At 45.9% G+C, this 17,588-nt stretch overlaps 1 protein-coding gene across 3 annotated transcripts; it reads right to left on the reverse strand.

The window, feature by feature from the left end:
* Nucleotides 1-2,318: 2,318 nt before the first annotated feature.
* On the reverse strand, nt 2,319-10,568 carry SERTAD4 (SERTA domain containing 4). Of its 3 annotated transcripts, none has more exons than XM_082049301.1 (4): nt 10,521-10,568; nt 9,484-9,664; nt 8,888-9,003; nt 2,319-5,289 (listed from the first exon to the last, which is right to left on the reverse strand). In XM_082049301.1, the coding sequence occupies exons 2-4, from the start codon at nt 9,647-9,649 to the stop codon at nt 4,543-4,545; spliced, it is 1,029 nt and encodes a 342-aa protein (XP_081905427.1). In that variant the 5' UTR covers nt 9,650-9,664; nt 10,521-10,568; the 3' UTR covers nt 2,319-4,542. The 3 variants fall into 3 exon arrangements, with proteins under 3 accessions (XP_081905427.1, XP_081905426.1, XP_081905425.1); XM_082049300.1 differs by having other exon boundaries at nt 10,517-10,554; XM_082049299.1 differs by lacking the exon at nt 10,521-10,568 and adding an exon at nt 9,996-10,122.
* Between the last annotated feature and the right edge of the window lie 7,020 nt (nt 10,569-17,588).

The following is a 17,588-nucleotide window of genomic DNA, read 5'->3' on the forward strand; positions in this document are numbered from 1 at the left end:
TCGCAGCGCTTTCCTGGCTGCAATCTTTCAGCAGGCTCTGCACACCCTGCCAGGAAAAGCCTCTGGGGTGCTTTGTGCAGCTGCAGAAAAACTTGTTCCAGTACTGAGGAGCCCAAAAGCTTACCTCCAAAAGCAAGGGCAGCCCCTTTCTTCCAGGCTGCAAAGCAGAGGACAGGCAGTGAAAAAGGTTATGGCTCTTTTAGAGGCTTCCCTGTGAGAGCTGCATTCACTGAATAAAATGCCAGATGAAATCCTTTACCCCACAGCAGTTTAAACCTTTCTATAATGTGACTAACTGGCTCTTTTCATGACAAAACTTAAGAAACTTCTTTTATCAAGGTTCCTGGCATGAGTAGGCAGCCATTGCATTTGCTACACCTCTGGGTATAGCCTTTATCTCAAGAAGGCAATGAAAGGGCACGAGTCAAATGTGGGCTAGAAATCACCTTCATGTCTCTGCTTCAGCCAGAGTCCTTTAATCACCAGATCCCTACCACAGTGGCAATCTGAGCTATGAGCAGCTGGAAAGGCCATTTATCTGGGTGGATCACACCTGGCCCAGGCCTCCAGAAGGCCACAAAGCAGCAAGAGGCACTGCAGCCTGCTTAGTTTGCTGACGTTCCACTTCAGATCACACTGCGCCTTCTGAGCCAGCTCCGCACTTCCCCTGTGCAAACCCAAAGGGTGGTGGCACCCAGTGCACCACCCCAGCAGCATATTGTGGTCTCCACCAAAATGACAGTAAAAAGAGGATGAAGGGTGCGCAAGAAGATGAGATGTGAAAAATATCTCCTTACCGCAACTTTGCTTTGGGGTGTAACAGCTTCAGGACTGAAAGAAGCACTTCATTCCTGCGTCTCACCCTGCGTTTGTTTTCTCTGCAGAGCTGGCTGCTATGCTGGCATTGCAAATCGGTGCTAGCTGAGGCTATTGGAGTGCAGGGGGTGCTTAAGTAACCACATTAGGCTGTTTCAACAGATTAGCTAATCCAGTAAAAACAGGAAAATTTTACCAGAAGTATATATGAAGAACATTGATATTATGCTGCATGCTTTGAAAAAGGAACATAATTTTTTCAATGCAAATGAACTATGCTTTTCCAAGGGAAATGCATTACCTGGTGGAAAGCGATCCTTAAGGTAAATTGACACTTCTGTTCTTAGTGACAGTAAAATAGACCTGACAACAGTAACATCTTTTTCTGTTGCTGTTTTTCATATATTATTGAAGTACTGTTATGAGCCTGGTGAAAGGCACAGTATCTTATAGTCTTGCACTCTAGGAGAGAAGTATCTTATGATAGGGAATAAAACAATCTCCCTAAAGAGAAGCTCTTCTGCCCAGTTCTTCCAGGCAGGTAGGTCAAGTTCAGGAGCATTCATTTAGAAGGTACGCATGAGACATACAAATAAAAGGCATGAGGATAATCCTGGAAAAATAACTATTTCTCAAAAATATGTGATACTAGCAAAATGTCCTTAGTACTGGAGTGTGCAACGGGGAAAGGGCCCATCAGGTTTATAGTCTTCACATGCCATAAATCAAACCAAATGTAAAGCATGACATCCATTCAGGCTAGCCTATCGAGGTCTATTACATTCCTGGCAATTGGACAAGGGTGTTTCCAACTCTCTTTTCTAACATGTAACACCTCTGTCTCCTCTGAAGCAAAGAGAACTCAGTGTACTCCTGAGTCCAATATATCTACTTTCAGTATTTGCTATTATTTTGTCCAGAGAAAGGCATAGAAGACCACTTATCCTTAGGCCAACCTTCATCAGATGACATTTCACCCCTTACATACCAGGATGTCACTCAATAAGACTGCCCAGAGCTGTAATAGGTTCATCTCTAGGTGTCCCTGGAATTGAAGAAGCTGTTGGAGAGGGGAGAGTAGACAGAGCTCTGCTGACCCACCACTTCAGCAGGTGCAAATTCAACTCAGAAGACTCTGCAATGGGTTATATGTGCAGGCTTGCTCCTGAAGGCAAAGGAGCCCCTTAGGGTCAAAAAGCTTTCATCCCCCACCAAAGGGTTTGCTGATCTGTGGCCTTGGCAGCATCTGGCCTGGCATTACCCTTGGCTGTCCGTGCAAACCCACAGAGAAGTCTGTTGCTCCTCAGTGCACCTTCAGACTGTCCTAAAGGCTTGTGAGAAGGCTGAGCTACATCCAGGACCCACCTTGAGGTGCACAGTCAACTGCAATGTGACCTCTTCAGCAGGGAGCAGTTTGATTAAATGGCATTTCCATGAGTGAGAGAGGGGAACATGGGGGAAAGGACCCAGTAGCCATTGGAAATGTAAAATTAAAATGAATTTTGGTCATTTTAATAAATATATGTCAAGGAAATTTCACTTTACTACAACAACACATTAGTATACAAGCATCTAATATTTAAGCTTAAAACATCAAGTGTTTATCAAATATTGGAAAAGAGCAGACATTACTAGACTATCTGGGTGTAACACAAGAAAAATCAGATTTTTTAAAAAATTGGTCCTTGTGGACAAATGTCTAAATGATGATCCTACTCATACACTGTATGAATGAGATCTATATTTAATATTATTTTTATTAATAAAAAAAGCTTCTTTCTTGGAGAAATCAGGTGGGATTTATACTTTCTTTGTCATTCTTCACAATGATAACCCTTACAAACTTGTCAGTTCCAACTCGCCTGACTACATAAAGGTTATCATTGATTTACATCCTAGATATTCTCTTTATGGTCACTTTGGCTGGCAGGGGGGGTGGTGCGGGAGGCTTTCCTCTGTGACCACTGGCTTTAGTCACAAAAACCACCCAGTTTGCAAATGTGACTGTGGGGTGTGCACGCTACCCAAAATAACCATGGCCCGGGAGGACTCAGGCTGAGCCTGGGAGACCCAGAGCAGGAGGTCTCTGACCCAGAGCACCAAACCGGGGACAGCCCAGGGTGGTGTCCCCCCCCGGGGACCCTCGTGCCCTGCGCCGAGCTGGCCACTCCCCCGGCACAGAGGTGAATGTCAGCCTTTGGACAAGAACCAAGTGGAGAAGATGTCACTTGGATGCAGGCTGCTGGGGAAACAGGCAGCTATTATGAGTCAGCCATGGCTTGGATGTGGCTATTTTGCCAAGCACATCCTGCCAGTTGTTATGGGGACTGTGGGAACTAATTAATTTGGTGGATCTAAGACTCAATACTCTCAGTCCAAGCCAACTAATGTCTTCTGGGCACTTAAACTGCACACTTTTGCAAATGGTCTACCTAAGGATGACTAAATGTTGTCCTTAGCCACTGAAATCTCAGCTCATTTCTCCAAAATGTTCTTTTTTAAAATTAAACCCCTTACATTCATTCAGATAAAATCATGTTTTCTCGCCACATTATCAATTAACATTGTGCTTTTTGCTTTCTTGTCTTTTTTAAATCAACAGCAAAAGTCATAGAAAACTCCCGCATGCTTTTGCAATCTAAAAGAGAGAAATTATGTGAAACAGAATAAAGTATAAAACATGCCACTGGTTCATGAACTTCATTATACGAAGAAGGAAAAAAAAGAGCCCCAGCAACAGACAGTTGCCATAGAAACACTCAAGCATCGAATGCTTGTTTACAAGAGACAGCTCTCTATTGTTTCTTAAATCCCTTCCTAAGGATGGCAAATCAAAAAGCAATTGAGCATCAAAAAGGAAGAACAGAGATGTTTGAATAGGAAGTTGAACTCAGTACTTCAAAGGTTAAAGGTTCCTAATAATATTGATCCACCCTGTGGTTTGTGGTTTTTTTTTCTCTGTTTAGGTTAAATCCCTGCTGTATCACTGATTTATACTTAATTTTCACACTGGCAAAAATTAAGACAAAATGTAAGGCACCAAAAAAAAAACCTGCCCTGTATAACAAGCCTCATCAGTTACTACAGCCAACGTGAAAACGTGCAAGTACTTGAGCTGCATGTTGGGTTTCTGATTAAGATCCCAGAAACAGGTTATTTCTTTATGCTATGTCCTATTTTGTCAGTTGAGCAAGATGCTGAATCCAGGAATTCGTAAGTGTCAGTACAAAATGTAAGGATAGTTTATTCCCAGTCCATGAAGACAGTCCTTTGTCAGAGCAAATACTGAGTTACAGGGAGCACACCACCCTTGCTGGTAGCATCAATTTGTTTACCAGACTTCTAATTCCTTGGTAAACATAACAGAGGTTCTTCTTAATTAATGGCAGACTTCTTGGGGGCGGGGATATATAAAACGATATGTTTTCCCCATCTGGCTGATTGGTATTTTCAGTAACGAAAGCTGCACCATAGCTGTACAGACTACAGTGCTAAGCATTAACACAACTGCATTCTTTATGAAGTCTCCATATTTATAAATAGCCCGCTGATGCAGATCACAGAGACGCTTACACAATCTGCTCTCCAGTCATTTAAACTACATGTAGAGTTTGTGGCATGATTGTATCATTTGTAGAAAACTATAAAAAATCCATTCAAAATAAAAATTATCTTGATAGACAAATGGACGTGTTGCGCATGCTTCAACAGAGCAAGAAAGATGCCTCATATTTTACTTCCTTTGCTGCAGCATATTTTATTACTTGGTAAAGACTCCTTTTTCCTTAAGGATTTTTTCCAAGGTTCACTTATGTTGCTCTTGTCATTACATCCAGTCTCAAAATAGTCATAACATTTGCCTTTACATTCAAGAGCATGGATGCCTCTTAGAGGTTCACAGTTTAGGGTGACGCTCTCTTGCTCAGGTTCATTACCTCCTTTCTCGTCATTAAATTTTGCTTTTTCCTGATTACCGTGAGACCTGGCATTAGCGATGAATATTTCATTAGCAGGGATATGGTCATCACTCCTGTAAGAAGGGGCACTGCCAATGTCATAATCCACCTGCTGGGAACAGCTTGGCAAAGAAATGGGGGAGGAGGAGGAGGAGGAGGAAGAGGAGGAAGTATTTTCTGTGCTAGCATTAACGGAGTAGGGTAGATTTAAATAGTGACTGCCACACTCTTGATAGAAGCAGCACGTGTGGAGCTTCTCATACTCCTCCTTTGCCATCCGAAGGCGTTTTCTGTATGGGCAGTCCTGAGGCACAAACCACTCTTGTGGCGAGGTGCCACTGAAGGAGCAGGCAGAGAAGCACCAGTTGTTCTGCATGATGATTTCTCCATGGATTCTCTTCATTAGATTGTTGATGAGGACAGATCTCCGCAGGTAGACTTCAGGATCATCAATAAATTTCAGCTTTTCCAAAGACATGTAAAGAATATGGGCCCGTTCCTCAAACACGGAGATTGTCTGAAAATGCAAAAGACAAAAGACATGGAGCTGAAGGCAGGCACTTTAGTTCCAGGTAAGGAGAGAGAAAATGAAGAAAAGTAATCCCCCTGTGCTGCTACCTTTCTCATTCTCTTCCTTAGAGGTGCCTAAAGATGGCTTGGGAACCTGCTTTTTCTCAGCCACAACATAGATTCAGGTTTAGGAGTTAAGTAGCTGAGTGTTACAACATAGAGGCAATCACAGGGCACAAATCCAGCATGGGAGAGGGAAATCCAGATGCTCACACCTGGCTCTTTATTTGCACTTGTGTTTAAAACTCAAATGGTTCCACAGTTTTACTCCAGTGATGACTGAGGACTTTTTGATGTAAATGGACCTAATTCCATCATCCCCCCAAAGCTCTGAAGCCAAGTGAAGGTCTCTCCCCTACAGCCTCAAGGTTTCCAAGACGTAACCAGCAGCCATTGCCTCACACAGCAAGTATCAGAGAACTTCATCCACTGCCAGCTGAAGAGGTCCTCAGGTGAGGAGGCCTCCATTTGACAACGTCCCTTATACTGTTCTTGTGTACAGAAGCGCATGGGGGAGAAGGAGGCAGGGAGAAACCCATCCCAAAGCATCGCAGCATCTGGAGAGCAGCTGTTGGCCTGTGTACTACACCCTGCGCTCTCCAGGACTGGTGGGAACGCAGATAGGCAGGGACAAGGTCAGGAAATGCAGAGAGGACAGGGATTTGCAGAAATCCTGGCTCGACGCCCACAGATTTGTTCTCCCTTCCATGGTCCTTCCAGGACTCCCTTTCTCAGCACTGGCAGCACAAGCAGGTTACTGCCCCCGGGAGGCCCCGGATTCTGCCCTGTAATCGCTACCCTGGGAATCAAAATAAGAGAGGGGGCAAGGCATGCTACTGTAAGCACTATTAACTAATTTTCATTTTTAGTAAGAATTTGGTTTGCGTAGGAGGAAAGCAGCACAGCACAAAGCGAGACTGCTCTAAATCCCCCCCATCTGTGGCTTGATCATTCTTCCCTTTCCCACATGGTTACAGCATTTTTGCAGAGGGGAAGTCGTAGCTATGAGGACTGAAAGAGCTTAAAGCACAGCTGCTTTTCACATCCATTCAGCTCTCCTCAGCCCTCTAGCTCTTTCCACAGCCTTGTCCTGTCTACAGGGTTTAGAAGCAGCACAGCGCCTCATAAAAACAAAAATTGGCTGTGTTTTCATGTGAGTTCACAGCTGAAGCTGTCCTTTGTTAGAGAGAGTCATTTTCTACAATATATGAGTCATTACAAATTATATTAAGCCTACAGGTTAATTTGCGTCCTTTATACCTACTGCAGCAACAGTCCGTGAAGCTGTAAAAGCCTGGAGCAAACCAGTAAGCCTTGAACTGGTGAGACTGCATGTAGAATATTGTGTCCAGTTCTGGGCCCCTCAGTTCAAGAAGGACAGGGAACTGCTGGAGAGAGTCCAGCACAGAGCCATGAAGATGATGAAGGGAGTGGAGCATCTCCCTTATGAGGAAAGGCTGAGGGAGCTGGGGCTCTTTAGCTTGGAGAAGAGGAGACTGAGGGATGACCTCATTAATGTTTACAAATATGTAAAGGGTGAGTGTCACAAGGATGGAGCCAGGCTCTTCTCAATGACAACTAATGATAGGACAAGGGGCAATGGATGCAAACTGGAACACAGGAGGTTCCACTTAAATTTAAGAAGAAACTTCTTCACAGTGAGGGTGACAGAGCACTGGAACAGGCTGCCCAGGGGGGTTGTGGAGTCTCCTTCTCTAGAGACATTCAAAACCTGACTGGACCCCTTCCTCTGTAAACTCATCTGGGTGTTCCCACTCTGGCAGGGGGATTGGACTAGATGACCTTTCGAGGTCCCTTCCAAGCCCTAACATTCGGTGATTCTGTGAACTGTGATCCTCCTGGAGATACATCCTGGAGGGCCACCAGTAGGAACAAGTTGTCAAAGGCTTTCTACTACAAATGTTTGCCAACAAGCCCTCTGGAGAGGGGCTCTGGGCCCTACCATCATACCCTCTATGGGACAAGAAATCTCAGAACACAACTTTCTTTAATGGGCAGCAGAGGTAAGAAATTCAAATAAATCTGGAGGACGTTTTCCCTTCCCCAAGCTCAGTGTTGCAAAGTAGAAAACATATTTGTGTTAAACAGAAGAAACTGGTGACCCAGGATTTCTGACACGGTACAGCCTTCCAAGACAACGTCTGGGACAGGTCTATCTTACCAATACCTCTACAACTGCTTTTTAAGCTGTTAGAATGGGATAAGTAACTATTCTTCCCCTTTGCGAGGAAAACAATCAGTGATACAAAAATCCAACATTCTAGCCAAGAAAAAAGCTAGCTAGTGATGCAACATGTGGGAGACACGCTCACTAACCAGAACACATTTTTCGACACCCTCAGTGCTACTTATTCATTGCTCTGGCAGCAGAAAGGACACCTTCTGGAACTGATGGCAGCGCAGTGTTTCACCTTCCTGGTCAGGTACTTATTTCCAGCCAACACTATTTGTAGCTGAAAATTCTTTTGGCTACTCTAAGGTCCTCAGGAAGTGAGCTCAGCATTATTGTGTGCTTCTCCTCTGTGGAAATCTCTGCACAGAAACAAGATCCCACCAGACAGAGCTCCTTGCCCAGTGTCCCTGGCAAGGATGAGGCACCCAGTTGTCCTCTCAGATGGCTGCCTCTGCAATGTGGGTAAAGACGATGTATAAACTTGCTCTGCATCTTGATCTGCTTTAGCTTTCTGTCTCTGGGGCTCCTGTGGTACCATTGCCTCCCACAAGATGTACTTTAATTGGATTATATTGTGTCCTCCCTATTGCCAATAGCACATGGGTAGCACTGGACTACCGCAGGCCAGGGACGATCCAGCAAGGTAAGGATGGGGTCTCAAGGCACAAGCACATCACTTCAGGCATTCAATTCCCTACAGGACTAAGCCCTTGATGAACGAGAGCACAAAATCTCCCATTAAAAAAGGAAAAAAAATTTAAATGTATGTATCCACTGACTTAGGAAATATTTGCACTAATCCCTCCCTTGACAGCTTTCATTTAAAAAAATACATTCTTTCATTTACTAATCTGTCCTTTTGGAGTTATTACCTTTTTAATAAACAGGATTAAATACTGAAGGAGCTTGTACTCACTTTCCAAATCTATTTTTCTAGAGGATCTGTAACCCATTGAGGGTACATGGAACCTATTACTCTTTTCTCCCCTGAAAAAAGTTCTGAATGAAGTGGAGAATCACGGACCCTTTTTATTTATTTTCTTCATTTCTGCTGTTCAAACACTGTTATGAGGCTGTTTCTGTAAACATGATATAAACTACCTAAGAACAAAATAATCTGAATAATAAAGTTATTATTGGCACTTCCATTTACAGTTGTTATAAACACCTTTGCTTCTTAAGCAATTTGATGACAATAAAACAATGAATGTGACAACTATTTGTTCTGAGCAAATAGCTGGATCATTCTCCTAATTTCAGCCGAGTATTTAAGCCTTCTGGAAATGGGTCAATCGAGTGTTACTAAGCATCTGAAACTCAGAGTAAAAATAATGACTATTAGAAAACATACTTTATGTGTACAGCTGCTGAGTGGCGGATGAAAATCCTCTTCTTCCACATATTTCCTTTTAAAGTATGTGATCTTGGATGTTGTTACAGGATTTGAAATTCCCCTGTAATGTGATCCTGCGGGTAATAAATCAGATATGACAAATGACATGCGGTTTGCCGGAGGTTCTCCAAACAAAATACTTTTCATTTCCCTTCGCGCTACAGGAGAACTCCACCGCATATTTTCACATACATTTGCAGCGATCGAAAATACACCCTCACCTAACGGAGAGCTCGCCAGGCGCCCCGGCTCGGGCAGCTGGTTTAACAGGCAGCCACGGGAAACCGCTGCCGTCCTCAGGACGCTCGGCTTCGGGAAAACTTTCCCTCCTGCCCGCGGCCGGGCAGCTGCCTTCAGCAGCGCATCCCCCGCGCCGGAGAAGCCGGGTGCGACGGCGCCCGCCGAACCCCGCGCACCTGCGGCCCCGCGGGAGAGCCCCCGCCTTCAGCCCGGGCCCGCCGCCGCCCCCCTCCGCCGACAAACCTCCGTCCCCTCGCCGCTGCGGGGCCGGGTGTCCGCCCGGGGCCCCCGCGGCGGATGGGCGCGGTGCCTACCTGCGGCGGGGGGCCCGGGGGCCGGCGGGGTCGGGGCCGGCGGGGCGGCGGGGCCGGGGCGGCCGCAGCAGGGCGGCTCCCAGAGGGCGCGGTAGGCGGCGAGGTCGGCGGCTCCCTCGGCGGCGATGGGGCGGCCCAGCCGCTGCATGGGCAGCACCAGGGTCATCGCGGGCGCCGGCACCTGGAAGCGAAGCAGCGCGGTGAGCGCCCGGCACCCCTTCAGCTGACCCCTCCGCCCCGCCGCGTTCCGCCTCCTGTGCCCCTCGGCAGTCACACCTCTGTAGTCACATATATCACAAATATACGCATATCTATCTTACGTAGACATACATCTTTTTTTCCTTTTTACGGCAGGAAAAGGACTGGAGCCTTTTTCCACAAAAGGCGCAGGGTCCCCGGCACCGGGAGTTCGTGCGCGTTGCCCCCACGCCGCCCCCCCAGCGGCCCCGCGCCCGCCCCGCTCCCGCAGCCCCGCTGCCGCCGCCGCCCCGGCCCCAGCGGCGCTCACACACCGGCACGGATCCGCTCACTCGCTTCCCATTCTCTCCCGGCGGTGTTGGCACAGAGCGCTCGGCACCGACGGGTGTGCGAGTCTGTGTGTGCGCGTCTGTGTGTGCCTGCGGTGCGTGTGTGTGTGTGTGTGTGCGCAGCGGGGTGTGTGTGTGTGAGAGAGAGCGCGCCCAGCAGTTCGGGATCGCGTTCCTTTCTTCTTTCTTCCCTCCCAAACGAAACAAGACAGCAGAGACTTAGGTAGTTGTTTCCACTAGCCCCGATCGGACTGAACTGGATCTGCCTCCAGTCAAAACACTGCGAGACTTAAGACAGAAAATTGGCTCCGGTTTCAAGCCGTGAGTTGCGGTCCCACCGGAGCCAAGCACAACATCGGCGGAGCAGGCGGAATATTAAGCAGGAGCGGGGACTCCAGGGCCAGCGCCAGGCTGCGAGCTGCCTCCTGCCGCGACAGCAGGCGGGAGGGGAGGGCAGGGGAGGGAGCAAACTTTCTGCGAGGGGTAAGGGATGAGTTCATAGTCACCTACTTCTTGGCAGAGAAGCGTGGAACAATGCGCCCAGACACAGCCTGGCCCCTCCCTCTCCTTCCTCCTCCTCTCTCTAAGAAAGCGGCATGTAGTTTCCCCTCGGTGCAGCCCTCCCGGAGGAAGACGAGGGCCCGAGCAAGCAGCGAGAGGAGGGGCTGCAGGTGGGCAGGTGGAATTTCAGCAAATGTTTGTGTTAGCAGCGGAGCGCTCGCTAACAAGAGGAAAAAATAAACCGCAGCAGAAGAGGGTGGAAAAATAAATCATTCACATCTGCCAGTTGTTTTCTTAAATCCTGGAAGAATGCACAAGGCTGCTACTTGATGAAGAAATGGGCTTCCAGCATGTGCTCTGTGTTCCTTAGATGTGTGGGTCTGCCCCATGCTCCTCATCGGGGCAGAAAATGGGAGGTGAAGGGAAAGTCAGCTGAAATCCCCGAGCTGTTTGTCTGAGTAAAAGCCACCAGACCTCACCACAATCGCGCTGAAAGATGCCTAAACCCCTTCCTCGGAGTCAATTTACCGATGATGCACTGCATATAGCCCACAGTCATTTTCTTGCAGCAGCCCATTAATGCCGTCTTGCTTTTTCTGAGCAAGGAGACAATGACACATGGAATGACAAGCCACTAGACATTCCCATTGGAAGTTATCCATGACACAGACAATATATATAATTTATTCACCACAACTTTTGTTACCAGCTGAGTACCAACACATGGAAAGACTGGTCAAAACAACAAGTGGGTCAAGTCTGCTGACCTAAGAGCAGGGCCAAAAAGTGGCCCAAGAACCAGCTAAAAAGTCATATATTTTGTGGCTGAAAAGATTAGGCTGTCATTAGAAAGCACCCATGGACTGTTCTCATTAATCTGCTCGAAGGAATCACTCACAGGGAGACATCAATCTTCTCACGTTGGCACGATGTCAACACTCAGTGTTTGTCCTCGGAGAATAAGCGTTGGAAGAAATTCACTGCTGCTTTGGAAAAGTCCAGATTTCTTTACTCGTAATGAATTCAGCATCTCTTTGTGGAATTTTTTTAAGAGAGTTGGAGATTTCAACTGCATTATTTTTCTTACCATATTTCATCACAAGTAGGTCTTTCTGTGCTTAAGCAGAAACACACAGGAAGGAAGGAAGGAAGTGTTGAGATGCCTTCTGCACAGTGCTGCTGATTTATCTTGAAAAACCGAGTTCTCTGGACAGCCGGTAAAGTAAATGAACTGCTTCTGCTATTTACAACATGCAAAATTAATAGAGGCAGGCCAGTTAACTTCTATAAACAGCTACTGCCCATGCACATTCTCCATGTTTCCAAATTGTATAAAAACAAGGCATAAATAATAGAACTTCCCTAGGAGAAAAAAAAAGAAAAGAGAAAAAAAAAAAAAAACAACAACCAAAAAAAAAAAAAAAAAAAAAACCAAAACAACCAGAAAACCAAAGCCCCAAACAAAGCTTGCAGATCTCAGCATGCATTACAAAGCTGTATAGGCAGCACTCAGCTACAAAAAAAAGCCCTATTTTGTAGCAAAGGAGTTGTTTCAGCACACAGAAGCTGAGAACCAGTCTGCTGAAAGGGTTTGTGACTCTCAGCGTGCTATTTGTTCCCATTTGATTTTCAGAAGCACCGATTTCCAGCTGCTGCAAACGAGTGGGAAGAGAGCTGCGAGTACTCCACACATGTGAGGAGTCGGTCTCCTAGAAGGTAAAGGTGGACATAGCAAAACTGGAAGCCTTAAGTACAAGGTGATATCTACTGAAAAAGTGCTATCAGACCTAGCTTCACAAAAATGGCCTTCTGGCATTGCTCCCAAAGAGCCAACCTACTGTTTTTCCCCATTAAGGGTGGCAAAATCCACTCCTGAGCATCTTGCCAGAAGCCACACAGCAAATGGGTGTCAGAGCCAGAAATAGAACCGCATCTCATCGTCCTCCAGCCGTAAGCTGAACCCACTTCTATTACATTATCATATGCAATGGAGGGATTTAATCCAAAATCCTGTTTGTTTCAATGCGACTTTGCAGAACAGCACACGCATTGTTGTATTTCCATTAACGCCACTGGAAATAAAGGATGAAAGATGTACATTTGAGTATACAATACATTTACTATACAAAATTACAGCAAAAGGTTGACACTTAGGGCTGGATTCAATTTTGAAAAATCCATTTGGGAGCCTTGTGTGGGCTTCAGTGGCATGGAAGCCAGCACAGTGCTTTATTGAACCCAGCCCTGCATCCTTAGACTACCACAATTTTTCCATTTTGTAAGCCAAATGCATGCAGTGCAAGGACACCCCGAGGCATCTACAGCAGCCTAAAGGTTAAAATGTCAAACTTTTTCCATATGCAGTTTTACACAGTAAGACAACTATACATTGCTACACTACTCCATTTGCTGGGGTTTTCACTCACTATTCCTCCAGAGCCATTATGATGTTAATGAGAGAACCGTAATGATGCCATTCACATTATAACAAGCCTGATGTGATGTCAGTGAAAAGGGCTCTTTATACAGTTCCAGAATGCCTCTAAAAACCTAAACTTAAATATAAAATGCCTGTGACAATAATGCTGCAGGTCTTACCAAGATCAATAAAGACAAAGGGATAGACTTAAGATGGCTATTCCTTTCCTAACTCCTGGGTTTGTACCCATGTACTGCAGCAGTTTCAGTTTCTGCCATATATTCTGGACTGTTTCCATTGCACAACAACCTGACCAGAGGAGACAACAGCATTTGTACTGTACTACACCGTTGTTAACACCTGGATCGCAGTGCTCGCAAAGCAAAATTGCCATCACGTTGGTAGCTGTTACCTTACTGGCACCATAGAAAACTGACTCCGCAGAATCCATCAGTGATCCCACTGCATGCAGATTGTGCAGACCTGCAGCCCAAGAAAGCAAGTGACAGCCGAAGAAAGGCACAATCACAAACCCAGACCGGTGTACATATATGAAAACCAAAAAAGACCAACTATATCACATGTGAACAATTCCAGGCAAACCTCATTGTAAACTCTCTACTCTTCATGATTGCTGCAACAAAATTTGGTATCGCCAGCTTAGCTGAGGTAGGCAGAGCATCCTGCGGGCAAGAGCATCATGGAAAAGGGCATAAAGGCTTGACCATAAAAGCAGATAAACGCATGAGGACACCAACATCACTGGCAAAGATAGCAGAGCCATGTAGTAGAGACAGTGGTGGAGCGATGGCAGCTGAGGTGGAGCTGTGACAATTTAGCACATGAAAATAAAAGACAAGTTGCAGGCAAACACGGAAGAAAGGCGAGAGGTGGATTGGCTCTGACCACAGCAGGGGACAGGGAAGAGGACATTGGGAACTTGTGTTTAAATAGATCAAACTGGCTGATATGTCACCAGTTCAAGGAGAAGGGAGTTAACAGAGATGGGAGATAATGAGGGCTGTGATTTAAATGTTTATTGTCTGGATAGATATGCACAGAGTTGTAGTATGAATGAAGCAGTGGGAACAGAGGGGACACTGAATCACAGCACACTGGGGCAGCCCAATCCCAAGAAGTCAAAGACCATCCCTGTGCTCAGGGCCCTGGAGGCAAGGCAAGCAGCAGGGCTGCAAGGCGTGGGAAAGCATCTAGAACTGGCCATGCTGGATTTAAACTGAAAACTTAATTTCAAAAGCCAGAGCCATGGGTTGGGAGCAGACAGAGAGAGTGATCTCCTCCTTCTCTTGTTGGTATAAAACAGCTGAGAACAACAGCAGTGCCGCATCGCACTAGTGCAGAGTGGTCCCTGGTCTGCAGTGAGGGAGATGCTGAGCCAGAGCCAGGGACTGCAGGGAGGAGGGGAACGAGGACAAGTGGCAGCGAGACAGCATGGGCCCTGGGCAATGGTGATTTTCTGTTCCTTCGGCTGTACCTCCTGTCAGAAACACGTATAATGCCCTCTAACAGAAGCGTGATACAAGGGTTAAGTCTGGCTGAAATAACTAGACTGGTAGAACAACAGGTCTGCGTGCCAAGGGGGTCAATTCAGCTCTTCATCCTTCGGAGGTATAGATAAACTATAGACCTGCCAAGTCTAGTGATTTTTCTCTGTGTTTCTTGGCCCTCAATTCGGGGAATTTCAAGGAATCCACTGTTGTGTGGTTTTTTTCTATTTTTTGCCCTTTTTTTTTTTTTCCTTCTTTTTCTAGAGCTGGACTTACTGGTTGGTGGAAAATGAATTAACTTGAAATGAGCAACTGCTTTCTGTGTCCAGATACAGCCCTTCCCTGAAAGTGTTTCAAGGGTATCTTTACTTCTCTCCTAATTTAGATTATACAGCTCCAGACGCTAGAGTGTCTCTTTCTCAAGACAGAATTCCAAGCAAATATTTCTAACTTTCCTAATCCCTACATGCTATTTTTTTCCTTTTAATGCTTTTAAGTTGAATTCTTGCCATAAAGACTTTTCAGAGCTACTTTGCCCCTGTTTGTCAGCGTCCCCTGATTTCTTAACAGCATTTTTTCAAAGGAAAAAAATGAAAAATGAGAACGTGCTTTTGAATTCTTAACAGTTGTACTTTCTCCTGCTTCTGGTTTCTGTGAAGCAGAACTAGAGGAGGTTTATACACCAACAGAAAAGAGGTTTTTATTTCTTTAGAGGTCTACGTAACCTATCAGTACTCTTGGTAGCCTATATGCAATGAACTCTTAAATGGTGGTTCTAACAGAGTTTACCACAGAATGTGTGCAAAACTATGAAAATGCAAGGAAATTTAAGGCTGCTTTGCCTGCCTGCTCTGTGAGAACAATAAAGCCCCATGGTATTTATTTCAGTAAGCATAAATGTTTTTTCTAGTGTTCTTAGCCAAAATGTCTCATATGCTCTCTGCCTCCACCCCGCTGGTGGCTGCCCGGCCCTGCTAGACATTGAAAGCTCCATCCAGGGAGCTGAGTTTGCAAAACACTTCAGTATCCTGGGGGTAAAAGGTGCTCCTATTGCTGCAAACCATAACTGACAGTATTTCTGCTTGGTTAACCTTGGCAGTGGGGTTTGACACTGAATAGGTGCTAGACGTTGTTATTGGGACTGAAGTCAGAGAGGAAGAGGGGTCCCAGCAGTTGGGACGGGCTGAGAAAGCAAAGCCCTTCTGGTACACGAGGCGGCTTCCCAAATCACAAGGCAGCTCTCGTCACTTGTTCTTTAAACCAGGTACCAATTAAAACTGCTTCCCCACTTAACTTTCACTCCGGTGAAAGCGCATGCATGTCACCAGCACCATAAATTAGATGGTTTATGGGGTTAATTATGTTGCCGCCTTCACTTTGTGTCTGCTGAAGAAAGTAAACAAAACAAACAAAAAATGTGTTTTGGAACAAAGAGTGATTTGTCTCCCACTTTGCTGTGTGCTACTTTCCACGAAGAATGAGAGCTATTATTATGCTTTTACAAGTTTCCTTCTAAGGGAAATAAACACCAAAGGTAGGATTCCAAGGAAATGACTCACAAATATTGGCAACAGGCTCCGAAAATTGGATCCAGTCTTCGCAAAAGCCTTTAGGAGAATACTAACCCTTCTTATTGCAAAATAAACTTTTCCCAGACGAGCTGTACATCATGCACGTGTGTGTGTGTGCGCGCGCGCGCGTGTGTGTGTGTGTGTGTGTGTTAGGAAGCGGAGACAGGAACAGAACCCATTTCTCACATCTCCCCCTCTTCCCTCCGGGGCACTGCTTCTGATGCCATTTTTAGCTGGAAGCTGGAAATTTTTAATAACCGACTGAGTCATCCTCGGGAGAGGGAGGGAAAGGGATGCGCCGCACCTCGCCGTGCTGCCCGCCAGCCGTCCCTGCCTGCAGAGACCCCCGGAGAACCGCACTGATCTGCAAGAGCTGGCAGGAACCCGTCTCCTACAGCTGTAACAACGAAGGACAGAGCAGGGACTTTTTTTCCCCCAATGCCCTGACATTGCGTTGAATTCAGCAGGAAGGGATCAGCCTCTAATAATCTGTTTTCAGTCACTGAGTTATCCTTTCAGATGTGCGGAAGGTAACTGTGCACTGTGACTCATATTTTATTTCTTAATCAGGAACCCTGGGAATCAGGAATGCAGACGTTGAAAAATCAGACAGCTGAGCAAAATCAGTGTGGCAGGATTACCATCTGCAAACAGAAGAATCTACTTTGCATATTTATTTTTCAGCTGTTTAAAATTTTGAATCATAAATACATATTCTGTATCACTTGTAATGCACACGTTCTAAAACACTCGTGCTGTCTCATGTTGGTTTGGGGGGGGTTTGTTTGTTTGTTTTGTTTCTGACGATGTAAATCTGGTTAGACAAGAGTGACAAAAATTGCAAACCTTACACTGAATTCCTTTGTCGCTTGGTTCTACTTAGACAAGCCTTTTAAATGAAAGAAGCTGGTCCCCTTACTCATTTCCTTTGCAAATTCCTAGTTAACCACTCCAAATCAAGATGAAACAAACAGGGATGCTGGTCCACAGTCAGATTTTTTTAGAAAGTCCCTTTACAGCCTGCCTGAAACTGATTGGCAGCCAAGTACCTACTTAAGACACTAAGGGCTGCATTAGTGGAAGTTTTGCGTCTGGTTCGAGGTCTCCAACTTTGCCAGGTTGTTTCTTAAGCCTGTAATTCACTAAGTGCCCAACAGACACTTCTTCCAACGGGACCTCTAAGTAGGAACGATGTTTATACGGACTGTCTGAGACATCTGAATTGTGCTGAACTCCAGCCATCGCTCAACCAGTTATAACCAGTTGTCAGGGTTGGGAAGAGAACCAGGATAAACCAGTGCGGTGTTGCCTTCCCGAATCTGCTGGCAGGGTGGCGCAGCAAGCTGGGAGGTAGGAGCTCATCGCACCCCACCCCGCTGCACTGTTAATGGCCGAATTTTAATATTCATAATGGCATGACTGGGCATTTTAGTGACAAGAAGGAGGGATCAGCTGGGAAGTGGCAGCTGCTGCGGGGAAGGAGATACAGAGGGACAAACACTGAGCCAAGGAGGGGGAGAAACAGGAACAGGACTGGAAAGAGGGAAGAAAAGCAAAAGGCAGCAGAGTCTTGTTACTC

This window comes from Streptopelia decaocto (assembly GCF_964273445.1).
Source record: "Streptopelia decaocto genome assembly, chromosome: 3".
Lineage (NCBI taxonomy): Eukaryota > Metazoa > Chordata > Aves > Columbiformes > Columbidae > Streptopelia > Streptopelia decaocto.